At 62.9% G+C, this 23,000-nt stretch overlaps 8 protein-coding genes across 8 annotated transcripts; 3 read left to right on the plus strand and 5 right to left on the minus strand.

Moving 5' to 3' along the window:
- Positions 1–988: 988 nt before the first annotated feature.
- Positions 989–2,557, minus strand: BXZ73DRAFT_52662 (NAD(P)-binding protein; the record flags this gene model as incomplete). The annotated part of the gene is made up of 8 exons (XM_048020854.1): positions 989–1,273; positions 1,355–1,427; positions 1,491–1,652; positions 1,739–1,829; positions 1,888–1,992; positions 2,045–2,154; positions 2,292–2,445; positions 2,506–2,557. The coding sequence occupies 8 exons, from the start codon at positions 2,555–2,557 to the stop codon at positions 989–991; spliced, it is 1,032 nt and encodes a 343-aa protein (XP_047874088.1).
- A 1,145-nt stretch (positions 2,558–3,702) lies between these two features.
- Positions 3,703–4,325, minus strand: BXZ73DRAFT_92136 (uncharacterized protein; the record flags this gene model as incomplete). Its single annotated transcript, XM_048026255.1, has 2 exons — positions 3,703–4,188; positions 4,245–4,325. The coding sequence occupies 2 exons, from the start codon at positions 4,323–4,325 to the stop codon at positions 3,703–3,705; spliced, it is 567 nt and encodes a 188-aa protein (XP_047874089.1).
- A 2,081-nt stretch (positions 4,326–6,406) lies between these two features.
- On the minus strand, positions 6,407–7,080 carry BXZ73DRAFT_105072 (uncharacterized protein; the record flags this gene model as incomplete). Its single annotated transcript, XM_048016122.1, has 2 exons — positions 6,407–6,990; positions 7,050–7,080. The coding sequence occupies 2 exons, from the start codon at positions 7,078–7,080 to the stop codon at positions 6,407–6,409; spliced, it is 615 nt and encodes a 204-aa protein (XP_047874090.1).
- A 719-nt stretch (positions 7,081–7,799) lies between these two features.
- Positions 7,800–9,026, plus strand: BXZ73DRAFT_105073 (Maf/Ham1; the record flags this gene model as incomplete). The annotated part of the gene is made up of 7 exons (XM_048016123.1): positions 7,800–7,961; positions 8,027–8,155; positions 8,258–8,297; positions 8,364–8,540; positions 8,606–8,642; positions 8,718–8,829; positions 8,898–9,026. The coding sequence occupies 7 exons, from the start codon at positions 7,800–7,802 to the stop codon at positions 9,024–9,026; spliced, it is 786 nt and encodes a 261-aa protein (XP_047874091.1).
- Positions 9,027–10,062: 1,036 nt separating this feature from the next.
- Positions 10,063–10,859, minus strand: BXZ73DRAFT_105074 (thioredoxin-like protein; the record flags this gene model as incomplete). The annotated part of the gene is made up of 3 exons (XM_048016124.1): positions 10,063–10,377; positions 10,525–10,599; positions 10,671–10,859. The coding sequence occupies 3 exons, from the start codon at positions 10,857–10,859 to the stop codon at positions 10,063–10,065; spliced, it is 579 nt and encodes a 192-aa protein (XP_047874092.1).
- A 2,405-nt stretch (positions 10,860–13,264) lies between these two features.
- BXZ73DRAFT_52696 (ku70-like protein) lies at positions 13,265–16,835 on the minus strand (the record flags this gene model as incomplete). The annotated part of the gene is made up of 18 exons (XM_048020859.1): positions 13,265–13,354; positions 13,581–13,601; positions 13,711–13,770; positions 13,863–13,961; positions 14,090–14,196; positions 14,285–14,377; positions 14,520–14,628; positions 14,751–14,879; positions 14,985–15,073; positions 15,130–15,325; positions 15,390–15,492; positions 15,570–15,757; positions 15,811–15,894; positions 15,950–16,058; positions 16,113–16,221; positions 16,273–16,390; positions 16,445–16,642; positions 16,770–16,835. The coding sequence occupies 18 exons, from the start codon at positions 16,833–16,835 to the stop codon at positions 13,265–13,267; spliced, it is 1,968 nt and encodes a 655-aa protein (XP_047874093.1).
- Positions 16,836–17,387: 552 nt separating this feature from the next.
- On the plus strand, positions 17,388–18,940 carry BXZ73DRAFT_92139 (Phosphotyrosyl phosphatase activator; the record flags this gene model as incomplete). The annotated part of the gene is made up of 5 exons (XM_048026256.1): positions 17,388–17,630; positions 17,681–17,806; positions 17,865–18,213; positions 18,269–18,462; positions 18,527–18,940. 5 exons carry the CDS (start codon positions 17,388–17,390, stop codon positions 18,938–18,940), a joined length of 1,326 nt encoding a protein of 441 aa, XP_047874094.1.
- A 1,603-nt stretch (positions 18,941–20,543) lies between these two features.
- BXZ73DRAFT_52742 (ornithine decarboxylase) lies at positions 20,544–21,922 on the plus strand (the record flags this gene model as incomplete). Its single annotated transcript, XM_048020864.1, has 3 exons — positions 20,544–20,703; positions 20,766–21,497; positions 21,555–21,922. 3 exons carry the CDS (start codon positions 20,544–20,546, stop codon positions 21,920–21,922), a joined length of 1,260 nt encoding a protein of 419 aa, XP_047874095.1.
- Between the last annotated feature and the right edge of the window lie 1,078 nt (positions 21,923–23,000).

The raw sequence follows: 23,000 nt of genomic DNA on the forward strand, positions 1-23,000 counted from the left end.
GGCGAGCTCGACGTTGACGTCCATGTCCATGTCCGTGTCCGACACGCGCTCGAAGGGGGCCGTGCCGGCGTCGTGGTGCTGTCGGGAGCCAAAGGAGATCGCGGTGTCAGCGAGCGAGCGAGGAGCGAGAAAAAGGAGCGTGCGGACCTGCAGTTCGTAGTGCCCCACCCACTCGTCGCACCTCGGCGTCGGTGAAGATCATCACGGCCCCGTCCAGTCGGAGGTTCATCCTGACTTGCGGATTAGTCGTTCGCTCTTCGCCCCCTCTGTTTCCGCCTGTGTGTACCCGATTGCGTCGAAAAGGGGCGGTGCGTGAGCGCACGCTCCCGAGTGTACGTGGTGGAGCGCTGCGAACTGTCGACATGGATGGCCATATCGAACACGCGAACGGCGTCTGGCAGACCGTGAATGCGAGCGAGCCCGGGCGGCTTTATGCTGCTCGAGAGGTCGCATTCTGTCCTGCCTACATTACGTGCGGTTTGTCAGCTTCCCTGAACCGAGTTGCGCTGCAGAGGGGACGAAGTTAACGTTGGAGGGGGACGTTGGAGAAAGCTCGAGTGACCAGTACCAAGAATGCGAATACCTTGACGGACCTAGACGGCTCGCTGGTCCGAACAATCAGGTGTGTCGACCGCGGTTCAGGATCCTGCGCAAGTGATTGAGCGCCGTCAGTCGTTTGACACTACGGAACATAATTAGCAAGTACTCACCGCCACTGAGTCATGTTCGATCGCCGGAGCGTCGTCCGCAAGGCCGTATCACCACTCAACCACCACCGCCCAGCACCTAACTTACCATTTCGGAATTGAGGGAGGCACGGTTTGTCCATGTTGGAACGAGGACGAAGACGCCACGGGACGTAGGGTTTGCTGGTCGAGGTGGTGAAACTTGAAGTTGTGCAAAGCAACTTGACGGTCGTCCCATGCGATTATCGAAAGAGTCCTAGGCGCTAATCACAAGACTGCATTTCTGCTCGACAACATCGCTCTCACTCCTCCGCGACAACGAGCACGCTCTTCCCAAAGTTCTTCCCCTCGTGCACCTCCACGATCGCCTCCGGGCCCTTCTCGAGCCCGCGCACGAAGTGCTCCTTGTACTTGACCTCGCCCTTCGCGTACTTCGCCGGCATCTCGCGGTAAAACGCCTCCTGGTACTTCGGCTCGAGCGTCCCGACGAGGAAGCCGTACATGTGGATCTCCTTCCACAGCAGCAGCTGCAGGTTCTTGACGTTGTACGGCTCCGCGGTGTTGTACGTCGAGATGCTCCCGCAGACCTAGTCAAAAAGGAAACGACGACGCCAGCGACGACGTGAGAACGCGATGCGAAAGAGAGCAGAGACCGGGAGGGCACGCACAATCACGCGCGCGTGCGTCGCCGCCTGCTCGAGCGCGGCTTCGAGCGTTTCTCCGCCGACGTTGTCCCAATAGCTTCACGTCGTAAGGAGTCAGTTTTCAGGATGTATCATGGACAGCCAGGGAGGGGAGACGCACATGTTGATCGGGCCTTCCCTCTGGAGAACCTTCATTGTCGGCACCAGCTTGTAGTTGAACGCGACGTCGGCCCCGAGCGACGCGACGTACGCGACCTTCTCGTGCGTGCCCGCGGACGCGATCACGCGGCACCCGTCCGCTTTGGCGAGCTGCACGACGACGCTGCGGGCGGCGCGTACAGTCAGCCTCTGTGGTTCTGCCGGGACAGGGACGCCGCAAAAAGAAAATCTAGAAGGGAAGGTACTCACGCGCCGACCGCGCCTGAGGCGGCCGAGACGAAGACGGTGTCTCCCGGTTTGGGCTTTGCGAACTCCTTCCACGCGCAGTACGCGGTCTTGCCTGGATCGCGATCTTCAGAACGCGAGGCTGGGGCGTGTACGCGCTGAACAGGACGTACCGGGCATGCCGCACACGCCGAGGTACGCGGACCACGGAATGCCCTCCTTGTTCTCGAGCTTCATGAGCGCAGCCGTGTTCTTCACGACGGAGTAATGACGGAGCGCTAGGAGACCGCAATCAGCTCGCACTCGACAGAACCCGTCTCCGCGACTCACGAAGAAGCCCCAGAACATGATCGCCCGCGTTGTGAGAAGGATCCTCGGAGCGCACAACTACGCCAACGGCCCAGTTGGCAATCCTGACGGGAGGAACGCCAGAGTGAGCTCTCACGACGTCGACAAGTACGGCGAAAAAAAACGTACACGTCTCCGGGCTTCAAAGAAGGCTGGGGCGCAGATCGAAGTCAGCGTCGGCGGCGCTCACTCAGGGGCGGCAACATCCCGACTTACGAGCTTCTCGTACTTGCGCTCTTCGGTGGGGAGCATCAGCCTCCGGAGGTAAGGATCGATCGAGAGGTAGAGCATCTTGAGGAGGACGCCTCCGTCGAGCGGCACGGTGTCGACGTCGATCGTCTCGCTTTCATCGTACACCACCGTCTTTCCTGGCACCACGAACGCTGTATGCATGAACCGGTTCAACGTTGTGCTATTGTCCCAGGTTTCCAAACGACTCGCACCTTTTCCCGGGTACTCCTTGAAGACGACGCGTCCGTTCTTGACAGGGGCCATGGGTGCGTGAAGTTGAGGCTGAGGAAGCAGTCCTGTGCTTATATATCGCGTGGGCGCTCGTGTCGGACGACCAGGCATCCGGAACCTTCTCGTCGCCGCTGCACGAGACATCAGCTGGTCGCCCGGTCTGCGTTGGGAATCACCGGGGTGAGCTTCTCACACTGGAGCAGGCATTCGGACCACTCCAGTCTCTTGTCGCCGAGGAGATAGGAGACGACCATTCGTCGGAGACGCGACCGCGACTGCTCGACCACAAACTGGAACGGGCTGGCCCTGGCCAGTGGCGGGAGCTGACGCGACGCGGGGCTCACTATGACATACGTGCTCGTGACCCATGGGGCACTTTGTGGGAGGAACTGCGAACAGAAGTGTGGTGGCTGCCGTAGTTGCGCAGGAGTCTGTTGGGACCGCGTTTTGCGTAGTCACTGGTGACATAGAATTATTCAATATGCTGCAAGACGATGCATGATGAGGCCTGGGACAGCTTACATAGTGGTGGTGGCACGAAACTTGCGGAGACAACCCGGAGATGGCGTGCATGTAGAAAGCAGAGGGTGTAAGGTCATGATCACTTGAATGTGCTGGGAGCATCACCGCGTTGGCGTCTGTTCAGGACTTGCCTCCCTCCTCCATCTCCGCCACCCTCGACTTTACCCTTCTCTCGTTTCTAGCTCAGTCCAGCCCTCATTCAACCCACACCTCCTCAGATACCCTGACCGTGCCGCCCCGCACGTTTGCAACCGTGGAGCCACCAGCATATGTAGACAATTTTGACGCGTAAACACACTAAACACGAAGTGTTGGTGAGTGTGCTACCACATGAACGCGTGTTCACTATGCATTTCCCTCATCCCTGCCTCGGATGTGAAGGAAAGACAAGGAATTTCGCATGTTCGGGGGAATTTTCGTCCAGCGATTCAAATCACGTGATCTTGCTGCAGGCCAGCTCGAAAGTTGGAACGATACCTGCCCTCTCGCTGAGTGAGCACTGTTTTTCCGTTGATGGATCCTAATACTACAAATAGGATGACTACATGATACGCCTTCTCGCAAACCGTTTCCTCAATGACCGTCCGACCAGAGCCCTGACAGCGGCTTTCATACAAGGTAAGCCTGCCGCGCCGCACGCAAAAGAGCACTCACCACTACTTCGGGCAGTTCGCGCCCCGCAGCGGGTTCACGTACCCTGCGATCCCCTCGTTCTTGTACCCGAGGTTGCGGATCGCGTTCTGCCGCTCGTTGATGTTCGTCGTGTAAAAGTGGTCGACCACCTTGGGGTTGTACATCCGGTAGAGCGGCACCGCGCCGCAGAGCGACCTCGGGTAGACGAACGCGCTCACGCCCTCGTACGTGTACCCGAGCTTGCCCGCGGCGTGGTTCGCCTCCGCCCCGCTCGTCGTGTAGAAGTGGTCCGTGCCCGAGGGCGAGTACAGGCGGTAGAGCGGCACCGCGCCCGCGCCCGGCGCGGTCCCGCTCGGCGGGAACACCTGCGCGGCGACGCCCTCGGCCGCGTACCCGCCGCCCCCGCTCGTCGCCGCGTTGTACTCCTGGAGGTTCGTGGTGTAGAAGTGGTCGGTCGCGCCGGCGCTCCAGGCGCGGTAGAAGGGCACGACGGGCGCGCAGCAGCGGGCCTGTAGGGTGGGGACGCGTTAGCGTATTCGCCGGGAGGGCAAGGGATAATCGCTACATTCGCTACTTCCTCGGCGGGGGCAGACTGCACAGTGAGGGCAAGCGCAGAGATGATGAGCGAGGTGAAGAAGGTCTTCATGGTGGCTCGGGGGAGATGGGAGTGGTGCAAGGGCGGTAGACGAGTGTAGAACTCTGCGAGTCTGTCGACCGTCGTCGAGTCTGTTATACTGCAGAGAGCAGGTCGAACAGGAGTTGCTTACCATCATAGAATCGCGGCGAGAACGTCCGTCCGCGAGACGCAACTTAGATCGCGTATGAAGTCACTATGCGGGATGCACGGCGTGAGCAGCGACGTCGTTACCGAAAAACGCACTCATTGCAGCACATGCGTGCAAGATCTCGAGCGCGTGCATGTGTAATGCGTAGACCAAGCCAGCCGAGGCTCTCAAGGAGGTGAAGTTATAGTGCTCTCCATTACCTCGCACCTCCCATGCCCTGGGCGACCCCTGTGTACTCTACCATCTTGTCCTCCCTCAGATCGCGGCGGCGGTCAAAGTGTAGCGTCAGGCACACGCCCATTCGATTATCTAGACCAACTCGATGTGCAGCTCAATCGCACACTTCTCCAGCTGCACACTGCGGTCGAGCAGATCTCAGTGAATGCACAAACGGAGCCAGGCGACTATAGCCATTCAAGCGGGAGCTTTTCTGATTCCGACATGAACGCGCTGGGCAAGCACCCACAAGACCGATCGAACGATCCATACGCACAAGACAGCTCGTCGCTCTGCACCGACATAATCACCCGCCTCCTCCTCCTCCTCCTCCTCCTCCTCCTCCCCACCGGATCTCTGGCCACCCCCTGCGTGTCCTGCCAGCTGGAGCTCGCACCCCTTCTCCGCCGGTCCTTCTCCGCGCGCGCCTCGCCCACCGCACCTTCGCGTCCTTCGCCCGCGGTGCGCACTGGCGCCTTCTTCTCCGTCGTCCGCCCGCGGGCTCGCGGTGAGTTCGGAGTCACCCGGATCTTCCCGTGCGCGTCGCGGACGACGAGCCCCTCGCGTGCGCCTTCGTGGCCGTCCTCGTCGCCGCCGTCCGCACGAACCGTCGTCTGCTGCATGCGCTCCGCGAACGGCCCTCTGCCCCGACCTCCGTTCGCGTCTCACCGCGGCCGAGGACGCAGAAGAAGCGCTCGTCGACGCCGATGCTCTAGAAAACCCGTGAGCATCACAGACAGACTGAGAACGAGAAGGGACGGGCGCACGCCGAGAGACGTCTTCGTCACAGAGCGGTCGTCTGTGAACACGCTCACGCACGGGCCCTGCGAGCAGCTCGCAGTGCTTGTGGTGAGGCCAGCGCTGAACGGCGTCACTTCCGAATTCCTGTAGGCTTCGGAGCAGCCTGTGTCTTCTTCGAGACCGCAGCTGTGATGGAACGAGGGGCCCGGTGCGGACGCGTGCTTGACACCATCTGGTCGGGGTCTGTGCAACGTTAACGTTCATTGCGGATCTGGGCGCGGAAGACGGAAAGACGCAAATAGACATTCGGAGGCTGGGTGAAGACGCCACTGCACGCTGCGAAGTGGAAGGACTCACCATAATCAAGTTATGTCCCCCATCTGTTCTAACCTCGCGTTCGCTGCTCGGTGAGGCGAGCAGGCGCAAATCGAAGTTGATCGGTTGATCATTGACACTGACGAGGAACAGAGTCGGAGGAGGAATTGGAGAGTCGTTTCGAGAAAGAGACTGGAGTCGGCCGACTCGATCAGTTCGACTCCAAGTGGACCGGTTCAACTTTGAAAGAGCGCCAATGAGGCGCGAGTTGAACTCGCACCAAAATGTTCCACTTCGCTGAGTACTGCTGGCCAAGGCATGCGTGGGCTGCAAGAGTGCAATGTATTGTCCGTCGGGGCCTTTCCAAAGGGTCGACTGGCCGCGGCATGAGATTGCGTGCAAGAGGCCGGGTAGATCGGGCCCTTGCACGCACCAGTAAGTCTCTGCAACCGCCGCGCGCTGCACACATCGAACTCTCAAGTGACGCACGCACCCTGCAGACCTAAAGACGGCAGTTTCCTTCTCAGAATGAACTTCCCAAAGCCCATAGATAACGCGCAGTACTCTAGCTATAGATACAACGATACACACAGCACAGATCCCAAAAACGTACCCTCCCAGCCATGCCAGTCACGACCACACACCACACACTTGAGCCCGCCCCCACCTCTCAGATCATGATCATCCCGTACAGCACCGGGTCCACCCTCATCGCCGGGTACGCGTACTGGTCCACGAGCGTCCCCCGCGACTCGGACGCGTCCCACACCCCGCCCCCGTACGGCCCCGCGCCGCCGCACTTCGCCGTCGCCGTCGCCGTCGCCGTCGTCGCACCGAGGTCGGCAGCGGACGCCCCGGACGCGACGAGCCCCAAGCTCGTGCTCGACAGCACGCTCCGCAGCTTCCGGATCTTCCGTCCCTCCTTCCGCGGCGCGCGCCTCGCCGGCACCGGCCACGGGGTCTTCGAGTCGTCGTCCGAGCACGAGTCCGAGTAGGACTCGTCGCCGGACGTGGACGAGGTGCCCTCCCGCGCGAGCGTGTGAGGCAGCGCGGGCACCGGGGGCGCGGCGTCGTCTGCGGCAGCGCGGGCGCGGAGGTCGGGGATGGAGCGCGCGCGGTGGACGAGGGTGGAGAGCGCGCGGGAGACCTTGCGGCGGAGGGTGCGGGGCTCGCCGCCGTCCGTGGAGGGGGAGGAGGAGGAGGAGGAGGCGGGGTCGCGCTTGGGCTTGGAGTGGCCGCGCAGGTGGTTGCTGTCTGCGCGGTGGGGGTGGGGGTCAGTCGCGCTCATGATCAAGGGGTCGGGGGACGCTTACCCGCGGCGGATGGCAGGACGGTGAGCTGCATCTTGAGCCGAAGGAGGGGGCGAGAGGGGTGGGGGCGAAGAAGAGGGACGTGAGGCGGAGGGAGCTCGTCGACTTATATCCGTGTCGCCGCCGGACGCGAAGCCCAGCCCGGACGAGGCTCAGACTGCAAGTGGCCGCTGCCCCAAATCACACTCCGCGAAAGCTAACACGTTGCGCTAAGCTAGGCAGAAGATGGCTCTGCTCCGCCGAGGACCCTTGATCGGGATGCTTAAGTGCATGGGCGCGCTGGCAGTGGCTGCATGCCCCGCTTGGCCTGTGCGTGCGGGGAGAGAGAAGGAGATTGGGTTGCGGACCTTGTTGAGAGCGCTGATGAAGTTCGCGGCGAAGGATGATGGCGAACATCGCCTGTGTTCCCGCACGAAACAGAGAGTCGTCGTCCGTGCTCGTCGTGGTCGACTTCCAACCCGTCCGAGTCCTCGACTGTCTGCCCCCGGAGATTGCCTTCTGGGGCCCCCGATCTCGGTCATCGGCCGTCCTCGATGCCATATCTGGTATCCCGGGCGCCTGTCAGCTGCAGTGCCCACTCGGGCGATACGTCACGGCCTCGTCCAGGCCACAACAACAAGACTTTTCACGTTCCCAGTGCGCATCGGCTGTGGTCTTGTGCATTCAACTGCTCACGGAGCGCACAGGCTAGACCCACCGCACCCCATTTCAGACCTTCCGCGACACCGCAGCCTCGTGATAATATCAACCGCGATGCTCAGTTTCTTCGGAGGTGGGACGGGGGCCGTCGAGCTCCCCGCCCACAACTGCGTCCAGCCCACCGCGCTCCAGACGCCCTCGCTCAAGAAGCTGTACGGCAAGCGCGTCGTGCTCGCCTCCGCCAGCCGCCGCCGCCGCGACATCCTCAAGACCTTCGTGCGTTCCCGCCCCGCCGCCCGCACAGGGGCCCTCGTGCTGACCCCCTCCTGTCCGCCGCACAGGGAATCGAGCCGGAGATCGTGCCCTCGACGTTCGAGGAGACGCTCTCCTTCGACGAGTTCCCCGACCCGCACGAGTACCCGGTCTCGACCGCGACCCACAAGGCGGTCGAGGTCTACGAGCGCCTCGTCGTACGTCCTCTCCCCTCTCTCCCCGCCGTCTAACAAGCGACAGAATCGCCCGCCTCCTCCTCCTCCCTTTCCCTTCCCCGCCGACACCGATCGCCTCCGCAGCGGGAGAACCCGGACGACGCACCCGATCTCGTCATCTCCGGTGCGCTCTCCGCGTCGATCGAAGTCGGGGTCGAGAGCTGACACGGACACGCACGCACGCACGCAGCGGACACGGTCGTGCTCACCCACCCGCTCCCGGGGCTCTCGAGCGTGCCGCGCTTCTCGGACGAGCCCCCGCCGCCGCAGGACCTGCTCGAGAAGCCGGCGGACAAGGCGGACAACCTCCGGATGCTCCTCGACCTCAACGGCGGCGTCTGCGAGGTCGTCACTGGGGTCACCCTCGGTGCGCCCTCCATCTCCTCTCCTCCGCCTCGCGTCCGTCTGACCCCCCTACCCGGACCGACGCAGTGTGGCCCGTCCTGGAAGCGCCGGGGTACAAGCTCAAGTGCGTGCCGTCTCTCTCGACTGGGAAGGTGGTGGTGGGAGCGAAAGGACGTTGACGCGCACGCGCCGCCCCCAGGTCGATCGAGGAGCGCACGCTCGTGTACTTCCAGGAGAACGACGAGGCGCTGCTCAAGGCGTACGTCGAGAACGGCGAGGGCGCCGACCGCGCGGGCGGGTTCGCGATCCAGGTCTGCTTCTCTCCCTCCCTATTAGCCCTCCCTTGGTCTGCGTGGGCTGACGCCGGGACGCGCGGCAGGGCCTCGGCGGGGTGCTGGTGAGCAAGATCGAGGGGGACTACCACAACGTCGTCGGCTTCCCCGCCGCGTCCTTCTTCAAGTTCCTCGCCCTGCTCGTCGAGGAGGAGTCCGACTTCCTCGACCTCTGAGCACTCTCCGGGAACCGTGGACGGACGGGTGGTGGCGCATGAGGCTAGATAGATTGCATTTTGGAGCCCCGTCCCGCGTTCTTGAGGCGGAGCAATCGGCAGCTTTTCAGAGGACTCTCTCCGCGCATCGCCCCCCAAAGTCGAACGTCGAGAGCCTGTGCACGCTTTCCGAACCCTTGCGTCTTTGAGGTCCGTCGAGCACGTTCACGCCGATCACCGACGCACACGTACGCACGTGGGGCACGAAGTCGGGGGCGGTTGCATTCCTCTGGCTGTCCCCGAGCATCCCACCCTCGATCCCCAACGCCGGCGGCCGATCGATCCATATAACTTAAGTATCTCCGCCTCGCTGAAGCGTGCACCCGCCGGATGGCGACACGCCTGGCGTAACCCCCGTGGGCCGTGGGGGCAGCACTCGATCGTTGGAACTTGGGAATCACGTCCTTACCGAGGCCTGAGGTACCGGTGCATGCCAACCTATAGATCGGCCCGCAGACCTCCACGTTAGAGCTCCCCTCCCTCGAGCCCTCCTCCATTCCAATTTCCCAGCCCGTGGCGGCTTAGTGTCTTTCCGCTCGATCGTGCGATCGGTTTTCGGTCGCCACGCCGTCTACATGGGGCCCACCTCAGGTGCTCCGCCGGAGTCCGGGGCGATCATCGCTGTCTCGTCCGGATCCAGCTCGCGGCACGATCTCGCAAAGCTTGTTTCCAAAACCGAACTCGTGCCCGACACAAGCCGCCGCCCGCAGGCGATCTCGGTGGCAGACCAGACCGGACTCAACGGCACGCGATCACATGAACGCACACACAGAGCACATCCCCCGAGATCGCTGGCGCTGTGTATACGCGCTCTAACATAGGTGGTATACAACAGAAGGGAGAAGAGATTACGCTTACATGTACGTACGCAGGACAGAGACATCAAACACTAAAACGGAGAGCGAAGCCGTGTCCGAGAAAAAGAGTCCCCTCCGACCTCCGAGCCTACGAAAGCCTGCGCGGGCCCTGCGCGGGCCCAGCGACCGGACCGGTCAGGTCACGGCACGCCCATCCCCGGCCCCGTGCACCACAGCGCGTCGAGCTCGTCCAGGAGCTCCGAGGGCGACGACGGCTCCGGCGACGACCACGTGGACGCGGACGAGGCGGAGGGCGAGGACAGCGCGCCCGGGGAGCTCCACGCCCCGGAGCCGGAGCCAGAGCCAGACTCGGACGGGGCGGTCTCGGAGCCTGAGCTCGAGACGCGGGAGACGCTCCCCGGAGCCGCGGGTGCGGGCGCGGGCGCGTGCGCGGCGAGGGCGCGGGTGAGCGTGAGGGCGTCCGCGCCGGGGATGCGGGCGAGGAGCGAGTTGCCCTGTGGACGTGAACGCGGGGTCGGTCAGACGACGGGGGGTTCGGGGAGGAAGCTCGGAGGGGTGCACCGGAGGCGCTCCGGGGGCGCACCCCGGGGAAGGAGAGGAAGGAGGCACGGGTGGGGCACCGGATGGGAGACGTCACGTACTCTGAGGAGGATGAACGTCGGGACGGCGTCGACGTCGAACGACGCGGCGATGTCCTCCTGGGCCTCCGCCTCGATCTGGGGGGCGCCGGGGCGGTCAGGACTCAGAGACTCGACGCGCGGCCGGGGCGGGAACGTGAGACACGCACGGAGAGGACGAGCACGCGCGGGTACTTGAGTGCGAGCGCACGGACGACCTCGTTCATCTGCTCGCACGGCGCGGCCCACGGGGTCCAGAAGCTGAGCAGCGCGACGCGGGCGAGGTCTTCTGCGAGCAGCGTGCGGAAGTCGTCTGGCGACTTGACTTCGTACAGGTTCAGAGGAAGGCCCGGGCGCATCGTTCCGGGAGTGCGTGGTGTGCTGGCGGCGGACGGACGTCGTTCTGTGCAGCGTCGGGGGGCGCGTGCGGGGCAGTGGTGGTTCTGGTGGGAGTCGGCTGGTGGCAAAACATGGGCACTAGTCGGTTGGCAACAGCTGGGCTCGCTGGGAGCGGTGCCGGGGCCTGAGCTTGACGTCGTGCGCCCATGCTAGCTGGCTCGAGAAAGCGGCGGGAAAGGGAGTGCGCATCTTCCGAGCTAATGGCGCAATTTCGCGACTCGGCCCCGGGCGCTTGCTGCCGCCATCTAATCAGATACGGGCCCCCTCCTCCCGCGCACGCACTCACGCCCACGCCCATGGGAGCCGTCGCGAGCCCCCGGAGCCGTCGACGGCCCGTGACTCTCCGTGGGTCGCGCGCCCTCTCAGCCCGTCGTCGACGCCCCCGCTCCCGCACCCACCCTCGCCGCGCCGCCGCTTCTCCCAGCGCACGCAAACTCTGTCGGGGGCTCGTCTCGGTCGGAACAGTCGCCTTTTCCGGCGGCCTGCTCTCGTGCGTGCCGGACGCGTTCCTGGGGCAGTGGCTCCGGTTCTGCTTCGGTTGCGCTCGTGGATTAATTGTCCTGCCGTGGAGCTTGGCACGCCCACCCAAGTATTAGACCGGATGGACGCCTCCTTCCAACACGCAACGCTGGGCTCAGCTGCGAACGCCGCCAAACGCTGCCCACCGCCGCGCGCGCGTTGCCGCTGCAGGACCCACGGCAGGTGCCTGGCCAGCTATAGCTACAGCTCCCCACTCGCAGCCCCGCCACCTTCGCGCCAAATATACCACCTTATACCACCCGGCCCCGCGTGCGCCGGACCCACACGGCTGGCGACCGAGGAACCACCTCCCACTCGCACCCTTCCCGCGCAACGCTGCAAGGTAAGTACGGCCAGTATACTTGGCACGCACCGCGGGGCCTTGCGCACTGGCTGTCACTCGGTCGATCCGGCTCAAGATGGTCAAATGGCCTCCGCCCCCCCGCGTTCTAGTGCGGTCATGCGGGAAGGGGACGAGCCTTCCCCGGTGGTGCGGGCGCCGCCGCCTAGCTAGGTGGATTGGCGGAGAGCCCGGGAGGCCTCCGCACCTCTGGGCATTCAGTGGCGGAAATCCATGCTCACGCCGGGGACGCTGCCCAGACCTCTCTAATGCTATGCCTCCTTCCGGACGACACTGCACTTTATACCAAGCCAACAGCACTTATCTCGGCGCCCCGCCCCACCTCGTCCGCGCGAGGGGCGTCACGCCCGGACGTCCGCATCGAGCCGGACGGATCGGAAGGCCGGGGGCGTGCGCGCCCTGCCTCTCGGTCCCGCTAAGCGTTCTCGACGTCGACTCCGGTTCCTGCGATTCCCAATTCCCAATTAATGCCCGCCCCTGCGCAGCCCGTACTTACGTGCACAGAACGCGAGTGCGCCTGACAACGGACGACAGGCTTCTGGCGCGCTCGACGCCCAAGCTCCTCCGCTCCGAACGCGGACGAGAGACGTCGATGCATGTTCCCCGCCCCGAAAGGCCTAGCGGGCTGGCTGCGGTGTGCGCTCGGCCCCGCACGCCCCCGCATGGCGACGGCGCGTCGCCCTTGGGCGGCGCGGACGTCGAATCGCGTGCACCGCAGCGCGCGCGGGCCTGCTGCGCACATCAATATCAATATGTATGCCGGCTCGCGAGTCGCGGTTCTCGGGCCTCGGTCCTGGACCCGTGCCTGCCGTCGACGGTCCGGGCCACAGCAACGGGTACCTTTACTGGTTCCCCGCGCGGACTTCGTGCTCCGCGGCCTTTCACTAGAGGGTGCTCAACGTCCGCGTCAACACCGGTAGGCGCCTCAGGCCTCAGCTCCGACCACGGGACAGAGCTGGACCGACACCCCATGCACCCTGCGGCGCGTTCTCAGGTCGCCGCCTGCGGGACCGAATCTCACGGGCGGGGTGGGGAGGGGGGGAGAGCCGCGGGAGGCGCGGGCGTGGGCGCAATTAACGCACGCATGCGTTCATTGTGGCCGCAGCAGCCAGGCACGGACCGGGAGGGGTGCGCGAAGGAGACTCGCGCGCCGGCTCGAGCCTTCGACCGCCGCGATCGTCGCGGGAGCGGCGCGCGGTGGGAGGGCCGGGTGGGAGGGGGGGAGCGCAGCGGGTGATGCTCGTCGTCCAATATGGCGCGGCGCCTACGAACTTCGAAGGCTGTTACGGTGTAACCAGCTGTGTGGGTACTGGGATGCGTGCTACAAGCGACTGAGATAACAGATACATTGCGCCGTGCGCACGTGCCGAGTCTGCAATAAACGGGACTCCGGGTCATAAGATGCCACTTAGTAGGAGACGAGTGGGGATCGAGACTACCTGTCTGGCCCATCGAGAAGCGTGAGGTCGCCGCGCCGGCCGGCGATCAGGCGTGCCCGGCGAGCCAGTCCGCGACGCGCTCGACGAGGTCCGCCTTCTTGCCGGAGACAGCCTCGCCCTTGCTCTTCAGGAATTCCTGCGTGATGAAGGCCATCAATGAGCACTCCTGAATCAGATCGCACGCGCAAATGGGCGGGCAGGTAGGCGCGGGGCCGCCGACGCGCTCGGGACGGCGGTGTGAACGGCGTGCAGGGTAGGCGTACACTTGATGTCACGAAGTCGGCCGCATTGTACAAGCACGATACAGTGCGGGCCGCGCGCGCCAGCTCGAGAGCGTCACATGAACGAAATCGGGTACGTACCTTGAGCTGATCGACACGGAGCTGTGGAGACGACCCGAGTCAGCACACGGACCAAACACGGACAGGGACGACGCGGGCATCCCGGGCGCAGGCTCCCAGAACGGTAGAATGACGGTGGGACAGGGCTCACCTTCGCGAGCGCACCGGCGTCGTACTTGCTGCGAATCTCGGCCTCGTCCACGCTCACGTCCTGCGGAGCGCATGTGCCGCAGTCGGGCAGGCCGCGTCCGGCGCGACGGTCAGCTCGCGGGCGGGCGGGCGAGCGGGAGGGAGGTTACTCACCGCCTTCCGCTTGGTGCCTGCGACGGGTGCGGCGACTATGTTCGCCGTGTCGTCCTCGCGCAGGACCTGCTTCCACGCCTTCATCAGCTGGCCTGCCCGCTGTCGTTGGCCGTCGCGCGCGGGACGGAAAGGTTCCATTCCGGTGGGGAGAAGGGGGCGGCGGAAGCACCGTTTTCCCTATTACGTGAGCCCTGGGTCTCGACGGCTGGAAGGAGAACGGTCCTGACCCTGTGTATCATGTCGTGTTTCGGTTCCGTCAGGTCCTCGAATGCTTCTGGGTCGAACTCTTCTCGAAATGCGCTTGCCTCGAGCTGAGCGTTGTGATACGCAAGGGCTGGGAGAGGCGAGTGAGAACGACTGCCGTACGATTGAATTGCCCCCGACAGGATTAAGGGCCGAGGCAATATACGTTGGCAGCGCACCTGGGTTCGGGTAGGCGTCGGGTGGATACGTTCCGTTCTTGACCATTAGCTTCGCTATCCACTCTGCTGCCTGCTCCGCGAGCTCGTCGGAAGCTGCGGGGCGGGCCAGGTTGTCCAGGGAGCAATTACGGCGAAGCCGTCAATGTCGTCGATCGAGCGGCGGTGAATGGGTACGAAAATGGGCCCAAGTCAGCTTCCGCACTAGCAGCTCCCAGGAAAAGGACGATGCGCCTACCGCGGAAAGCCGACTCCACGGGAGCGGCTCGGATGTCGTCGGCGAATGGCAGCGGGATAAGGTGGAAGCCCGGCGGCTCACGCCAGCCGCTCGCGTCGACCTTTTCGCCCTGGGCACGGCACGCAGGCGGTTAGTGCGTCTGTCACATGAGCGAGGCGTGCGTGCGGACCCTGGCGGGCCATCTGCCAGCGGGGCTACATTGGTGATAGGTTCGATCGAGAAGGAGCTCACCTGCGGCAGCATTGCGCAGAAAATGGGAGAGGCGTTGCGGCGGGTGAGCGCGATGGCGATGACGATCTTCTTTTTCCTGATCGTCGTTCGAAGGAGGGCCGTGAATGTGCGCTTGCTCCCCGAGTATGTCTGTAAAGAGGGGCCCGATTGGCCGCGGAGGTTTGGTCACGGTCGGAACGAGCAATGAGAACAGTAAGCGACGGCTCCGAGGAAGGCGACGAGAACAGGTCGCACCATCTCATCAGGATAGATGAACACCGAATGCTTGATGTTGTCTTCGAAGGCAAGGTCCTTCCGGCTCTTGAAACCTAGCACCTTAATGCCTGGTTCCATGCGGTCAGCGAGCGAAGGACCAGCGTGCAATTGAAGGTATGCGAACCAGGCTCGAGCCCGACCGTGCGGAAGGACCGCACTTCGTCAGCGGTAAAGAATACGCGGCTGCCGAGGGGCACAGCGCGGGCACCGGTCAATTCCTTCGGCCTGCTGTCTTCTTCGCCCTCCTCAGCGTCTGCCGCCCGAGCCCCGAGCTCCATCCCATACTGTATATGCGCTTTGTCGGCCGCCGTGTCCCGGTCCTGCGGGTTGGGCATAGACCGTAAGCGTACTTCCCCAAAACCTACACGAGACACATGCACTCACTTCGTCCACGTAAGACGTACGAGAGGTCACGGCCTCCATACTGTCGCCGAGGTCGGCGAAGTACCGGTACGCGCCTCGCTTCTGCTCCGTTAGGAGGCCGAATCTGTCACGCCGGCGCCGAATCAGCACGGACGGGCAAAACTCTGCAACGAAGACATTCTCGTGCGGAGACGCGCTTACCCCTTCACTCCGATGACGAGCCCGGGCGCGAGTGTCAGCGGCGTCGTGAACTGCGCCCGCTTTGGCACTTCGTGGTAGCGCATTTGCGCCAGAAGCTCGTCAATCCGGCCAATGGATATCGACTCTGGTAAGATAGAGCCGTCATCTGTTTCATCGGCGTCGGTGATATTCGTCGTGACGAGAACGGACTGCGGTGTACGGTTAGTCCAGAACTACTACAGCGACAGAAGAACCTGATTACAGAGTAGAAGGTTGCGGGGGTGAACGGTTTGTTGTCGGTGCTGATGAAGAACGGCTCAACGGTAATCCCAGCTTGGACAAGATCCTGGAAGACATACAGCGGTCAGAAACGAAGGTGACACCTCTGACATTTTGCTCACGATGAGTGTCGTACGAGCCGAGGTGATGAGGCGGCTACTTGCAGCGCCGGGGTGTGGGTTGTCTTCGTCAGTGACGAAGAATATGCGTTTGCTTGCCGTCTTTGGCGCTCTAAGGTGGCGTCACTTCACCCCGCGCTGCTTTCATGGGACATTCGAGACTTACCCGTCACGCATTACCCAGTTGCAGCTCGTGAAGACGTCTCCTACGGGAACACGCTTTGTCTCCATCGGGGGAAATGTCTCCCGCAAGACCTCTGGCTTCTCCCGGGCCTCTGGAACGCAGTCAGACCAGGGCGTCCTATCCGCGTATAGGGCGGACGCACCGTCGAGGAGCTGAGAAAGCTCCATGACCTTCGGGGCATCGACTACGGAGATAGGTTGGTAAACATAGGTACCCTTCTTGATGTCCGCGCCCGCAGTGCCGCTTTCGTTGCGGTTCGTCTAGGGTGTGGGGTGGGTGTATGCGCATGAAAAGGGGCGTAGTGTGGCGCTTACGGTATTGAACAGCATAATCCCCACTGAGTCACTCGGGCCGACGAGAACCTTTCTCTTCTGAACTTGCATCGCGGCTTCAAGCGCTACGAAGAGGTTGCACGTCTGGACGTCCTCGTAACGTGGGTCTTCGCGCATTTCCAGCATGGAAGGTGAACAGTCAATGCAGAAAAGGATGACATCCTTCTTCCCTTCATAGAGCTGGTGGCAGAGAATGAGAAAAGTTTAACAACACATGGTGTAGGAAATACGAATGGTTGCAACGCGGGCGCAGCACAGACTACCGCATGTAGCATAGGGTGCAAAGGAGGTATTTGGGTGTACATACCGAGCTATCCTGCAACTCCTCATCATCCTCGTCTTCAAGCTTATTCCAATCGTCAAACGGTGCCATGTTCGCGTCCAATGTTGAGGCAGACGGGGTAGGGGGGAAGGAAAGGTGTTTGGATTGGTGGTGGATGCAAGCCAAGTCACGATGGCCCTGCGCTCGTGTTTGGCGCCGATCGCGACGCGTTCCCCACGTGACCCTGGTGAGGCCCTTGTGGCGCTAAGCTTACCGCTCCTCTCACGAAGCCACCATCTTGTCTAAACACCAAACGCCCTAGATCCCGGCGCTCACTCGTACCCTACCCTGCAGCTGCCAGCAGATCATCCTCCGCGCTAACTCCTCAAAGCCCTGACCCTTGCAGCGCTGTAGGTGAGCGTCTGGCATTAGTCTTCTGCCAGATCTGTCGAATCGTGGGATTAATCCGGACTATGATCATCCAGCAGTTGCCCAGCCTACGCTTACGGCTTCAGACAGAAGCCAATCCTTTCATTTCCCAGTTGCCATCCAACGCTTCACAGGCCTCTCAATCTTGTAATTTTCCTCGTAGAAAACAAGCTGTCGACTCGCTTGCCGGTTGGACAGTCCTCCGAGAACCGCGGCTAGAACGGTACCTGTCCAATGTCGACTTCGTCGCCCTCCGCGGCGGCCTCGAGCAGTCCCGCCAATCTTCCACCGCTACGCTTTATTTCCTTTGCCACCCTCGAGGGCGCCGAGCCGCCTGTGTTGCGCATTAAGACCGACGAGGACGTCGACGCATGGAAGCTGACTACCGGCTACCGCGACTTCGGTCTCTTCTTGCAGCGCCTCGCCGCGGCCGTCGTCGGTCATTCTCTGCCCTACGCCGATCCTGGGCCTGACCAAGTCAGAAATCCGTCGTTCCCATTTGCGCCCTGCTGACGCTCGTCGGACAGGCGGTCAGCGCGGTCGTCGGCGTGCTTGATGTGCTCGACGGATGGGTGGACGAGATCCCGCCGCTGGCCACCCCCCAACGGTTCGGAAACCTTGCGTTCAGAACGTGGGGCAGGAGACTCGAAGAGGTGAGGCGAAGCCGCGGCCCTACAATTCACCGGGGTGCTGATTCCATTCCGGCCACAGGAGGCTGGTTCGCTGCTGAAGCGGCTGCTTCCCGCGGGGCTTGAGCGCGCCGTGCCGTTCATCGAGCCGTACTTTGTGACCGCGTTCGGGTCGTTCATTCGGATGGACTATGGCACCGGGCACGAGACCTCGTTCGCGCTATTCCTGTTGTCTCTCACCCTTCTCCGGTTCCTCGCGCCGGAGCCCCGAGTAGAAAGGCAGATCGTCCTGACGGTCTTCCTCCGCTATCTGCGCCTCTGCTGGCGACTGCAAGACGTCTACAAGCTCGAACCGGCGGGGAGCCATGGGGTCTGGGGCCTGGACGACTATCACTTCCTGACATACGTATTTGGAAGTGCGCAGCTGCGAGGTCCGTGTGTGGGCGCATGGGTCCGTGTTGGAGTATTGACCCGTCGTCTGCGCAGATCAAAGAGAAATTCCAGTCGACGCGGTGCTCCGCCCGCCGCTGCCACCCACAAACCTATACTTCATGTCGATCACGCGGATACGCGAGGTCAAGTCGGGGCCTTTCCACGAGCACTCGTCTCAATTGTTCTCTATCGCCACCGGGGTCCAATATTGGACCAAGGTCCACACGGGGCTATTCAAGATGTACGAGGTGCGTCCGCCGTGCCCATTTTCCCCGTGCCGGCCGGCGACTCATGCGCTCGCCACCATTCTAGGCCGAGGTTCTAGGCAAGCGCGTGGTGGTTCAACACATTCCGCTCGGCGGATTGCTGGAGTGGGACTCGCCGCGGACACAAAGCACCGCCGCTGCGTACACACCCGCACCTTTTGGAAGCCCATACGGCGCGAGCGTGCCGACCCCTCCCATGCCCACGTCGTACCCTTCGGCAGCTACTCGGGCTCCGACGTCGTTTCCGACGACTGTGGGCCATGCTGCCCATTCGGGGCCGCTGCGCCGTCCTGGCGTGGTATCGGGATCTCCTTTCCAGCCAGCGCGCATGCCTCTGGGACCCACAGCGAGTAACACCTACCGGCCTATGACCCGACCAGGCGTCATGCCGGCGACGTTGGCCCCGCCACCTCCTCCACCTCCGAGTCATGCATCTGCCAGAGAGCACAGGGAGTCATAAAAGTTCATTCTGCTGCGAGCTTCAGGCCTTCAGGATCCGGCCGTTCATCGGGTTATGTCTGGTTATGTACTCTGGACGAAATGTAGCACACAAGCTGTACACCGCCCGCTCGAGGCCGATGATCAGTCTCACTTCACAGCCTCGGGACTCGCACCGACTCGGGCCGGCGAAACGTCGGAGCTCGAGGAGAAGACGGGGGATTGCCTAAACGGGGGACGAGCACAGGACCGGCATCGGCCGGAGCCTGTGATTGGCCAGGGCTGTCGACGTGGTAATCGATGGCAAAAAAGTGAAAGGGTCGTCCTCGGAGCCCTGTTCGTCTTTCCGCCCCGTCCGCCGTGCTCTTTGCCCCGCCCACTCCGCCCCCTCGCTCGCCCAAAAGACTACCCCTGCCCCCAGGGAGACCCGCCCCCGCGCACCCTCTGCCGTCGTCTCGCCCCGCTGCGACGCAGAGCCTGGCCAAGCCACCATTTCTGACCAAGCGCGAAACGACGACCTCCGTCTGTTGACCCTCGAGTGCGTATTCTTCCTCTTCGCACGTATGCCGGCATCGCGCGCAATCCCGCCATGGCATGCTTCCCCGTCCCCACCCTGTCGTCTTCTGTCGTGCGGCAGATGGGCGGCGAGGGATGGAGATAGCGCTCCTAGCGGCCATCGTGTCTGCGGCGCGGTTGATCTCGTGGTCAGACCTGTCGGCCGTGTGCAAGGGTCCTGCTGCGTGCATGGCTCACGGGAGATCCCTCTTTGTGTCGTTATCGACCGTCCCTGGGCGGAACGAGGCGCTGCTGCCTCCGAACCGCTTTCTGTCTGTCACACGTCGCGACGCCTTGATGCTGTCTTTCGTCATCTTCTCATCTCCTTTACGCTTTATTTCCTTCTTGAATGCGCGCTAACAATCTCTTTTCCGTTTGCAGGTGGTCATCTGTTCGTGGTATGTCGCCTACTCGCCCGTGTACCGCCCCTTTCCTTACGTCTTCTTTCAGGAGAACCCCCTTGACAGGACCCTCGCTGCTCGTATTTGCATCAACTTAACCGAACCACTCCTCGTGTTCCGTCCCCGACTTTCTTGTTTCCTCCGCTTCTCTCCCTCCCTTCAAGCCCGTCCTCGCTTTAGGGAGCGAGGATCCCCCCTCGACTGAAGGAGACCTAGCTGTTACCGTCCTATCCCGCCCGGCCTCTCGCGACCGCGGCGGTAGGCTCGGTAATTCGGGTTCCACCGACTTCCAACAAAACGACTATTCCGTCTGCTCGCCGCGAAAGCTTCCACTTTCGCATCCCTCGCCGCCTCTCAAACACCGAACTCCTAGACAGCAACCCCGGTTTCGACAGTCCACCGGACTCGACTGAAGAAGAATCGATGTCTCTCGACATTCTCCCTGCGCGTCCCGCAGTAGACTTTGACTATGACGTCATCTCGTGCTCTCCTACACGCTCGCCCACTCTCTCTCGTTCTCACCATGAAAAGTATCTTGCATCTGCTCTCGTAAACGGCACCTATACCCCATCAAACCCTACCGATACTGCTTATCCTCTCAAGAACCCGGAGCATCACTACGATGACGAAGTTTCTATTCCTGGACTCCCGCCCCTCCTCCGCGGGCACATGGACGTTCACCTCCGCAACGGGGTCATCAACGCGCTCCACCTCAGTGCTGAAGGCGAGGCCGACGCGGAGAAGGCCTTCTTCGTTGCCGATCTCAGCTCTGTCTACCGCCAGCACGAACGTTGGCAGAAGAACCTGCCCGAGGTTGAACCCTTCTATGGTGCGTTCTCGCGCCGTTGTAGCATCGCGGGCCACTGACTCATGTCCATTACGTTTCCGCAGCGATCAAGTGCAACCCCGACCCCTACGTCCTACGCCTTCTCGCCGCGCTCGGGACTGGTTTCGACTGCGCCTCCAACGGCGAGATCAACAAGGTCATGGCTCTCGGGGTCAGCCCCGACCGCATCATCTTCGCCAACCCCTGCAAGGCTACGTCGTTCATTCGCTCCTCAGCCAAGGCCGGAGTGGACATGATGACGTTCGACAACACAGACGAGCTTCACAAGGTTGCGCGCACCCATCCCGGCGCCAAGCTCGTCGTCCGCATTCTCACGGATGACTCGAAGTCGCTCTGCCGGCTCGGACTCAAGTTCGGCGCCCCGTTGGCGAGCGTGCCCGCGCTGCTTGTGAAGGCCCGCGAGCTCGGGCTCAACGTCGTTGGTGTCTCGTTCCATGTCGGCAGCGGCTGCTACGACCCGAACACGTTCATGGACGCGCTCATGCGTGCACGGTCCGCGTTCGACATGGGTCGCGATGCCGGCTACAAGTTCACCCTGCTCGACATCGGCGGTGGGTTCGAGGATGCGACGTTCGAGCGCATGGCCGCGGTCATCAATGAGGCAATCAACGTCTACTTCCCGAACCGCAAGGAGGAGGGCCTGAGGATCATCGCAGAGCCTGGACGCTACTATGTCTCCAAGGCGTTCAACCTCGCCACGAACATCATCGCTCGCAGGGCGCCCCCCGCGGCGGACGACTCGGACCTCGCTGACCCGGAACATCCCAGCGTGATGTGTACGTCTTCGCCCCGCTTTTGTGTCCATCCTTGTTGGCTGACGTTGCTGTTTGTAGACTACATCAACGACGGTGTGTACGGGGCCTTCAACTGCATCCTCTTCGACCACCAGACGCCCACGCCCTTCGTGCTCTCCCTCGCGGGCTCCTTCCACGTCCCGCAGGGCCTCCCCCTCCGGGCGTCGTCCGTCTGGGGCCCGACGTGCGACTCGCTCGACTGCGTCTGCCCGGTGACGCCGCTGCCCGCCGCCCTCCAGGTCGGGGACTGGCTCGGGTTCGAGAACATGGGCGCGTACACGGTCTGCGCCGCGTCCCAGTTCAACGGCTTCGAGGTCTCCAAGGTCATCTACACGACAGGCACCGGGCCGGGGGCGAAGGAGGTCCGCGACGCGCTCCGCCAGTTCGAGGGCGACGCTCAGGCGTGAAGAGGGCGGCGCGGCGCGGGACGGCCCGCGCGGGCTCAGCGCGAACCCGAAGATCCCACGCGGCAGGGTCCCGAGCCCGGGGCGGAGGAGGCGTGGTCGTGCGTGGGTGTGGGGACGGCGGAGGCGTGGGACCGACGGCGTCGTCGGCGGTGGACGACGCTCGAGGGCCGGTGGGAGACCGGGGTAGACTGAATGCGCCAGGGCGGCTGTCGCATGGAGGGACGAGAGAGGGGCTCGATATGGACTGATGACGCTGCCGCCGTCGGCGCGTCGTGTTCGTGCATTGGTTACTACGTGCTTGCTTGCCGACTCGCCTCGGACCGGTGCTGTAACGACTCTGATGACTACATAGCGTACTACTATCACAATCCCAGTGATGGGAAGTTTGGTTTAGCAGTCTTCTTTCCCATCCGACAATCGTGAGGATTTGCACGTCGGTCGAGGTACGCTCCACCCTTTGTTTGCGAAAGGATCGGCGCGAATCTGTGTAGGAACAAGCTCGATCTGTGGAAAATGCGCTTTAAATGAACGAAGTTGACGATTTGATGCCCGTCGGCTACACCCCCATCGTCAGCGCTCGGCTGGAAACTCCGCAAAGGGTCTTAGACGAAGAAGGGCTCACCTGCTGATAATTCTCCGGGAAGATATCTGTGGGAGGACGTTGGCGGGGGCCGACTCGAGCCACAGAACGCGAGTGATTCGAAGACGGCGTCATCACAGGACAGCCTAGCCGAGCCGAGAAATTTCCCAACTCTGGGGTCTGAGCCCGGTGCGTCCTGGGGGCCGCGACGCACCCTCGGCTTCTCTCAAGTTCGATGGCACGGTGGTTGGCCGGAGCCTCACACGCACTACGAAACCGGACGGTCGTCGCCGGTCGAACGGCGCTTCCCAAGTCCCACCGCTGCGGGGCGGTGACAGTGGTAAGTGCCGCCAAGCACGCCCGAGGGCAACCCACATTCAATTTCGGTCGAGCCCAACGCACGCTCGTTCGGGCTGGGTCCTGGGAAGGCTCGGCCCTCCGTCCGCGCGGACCGCTCCCCCTCCAACGGGCGGCGGGCGATTGCCAGCCACCGGGCGG

Source organism: Epithele typhae (genome assembly GCF_022376455.1).
Source record: "Epithele typhae strain CBS 203.58 chromosome Unknown BXZ73scaffold_60, whole genome shotgun sequence".
Lineage (NCBI taxonomy): Eukaryota > Fungi > Basidiomycota > Agaricomycetes > Polyporales > Epitheliaceae > Epithele > Epithele typhae.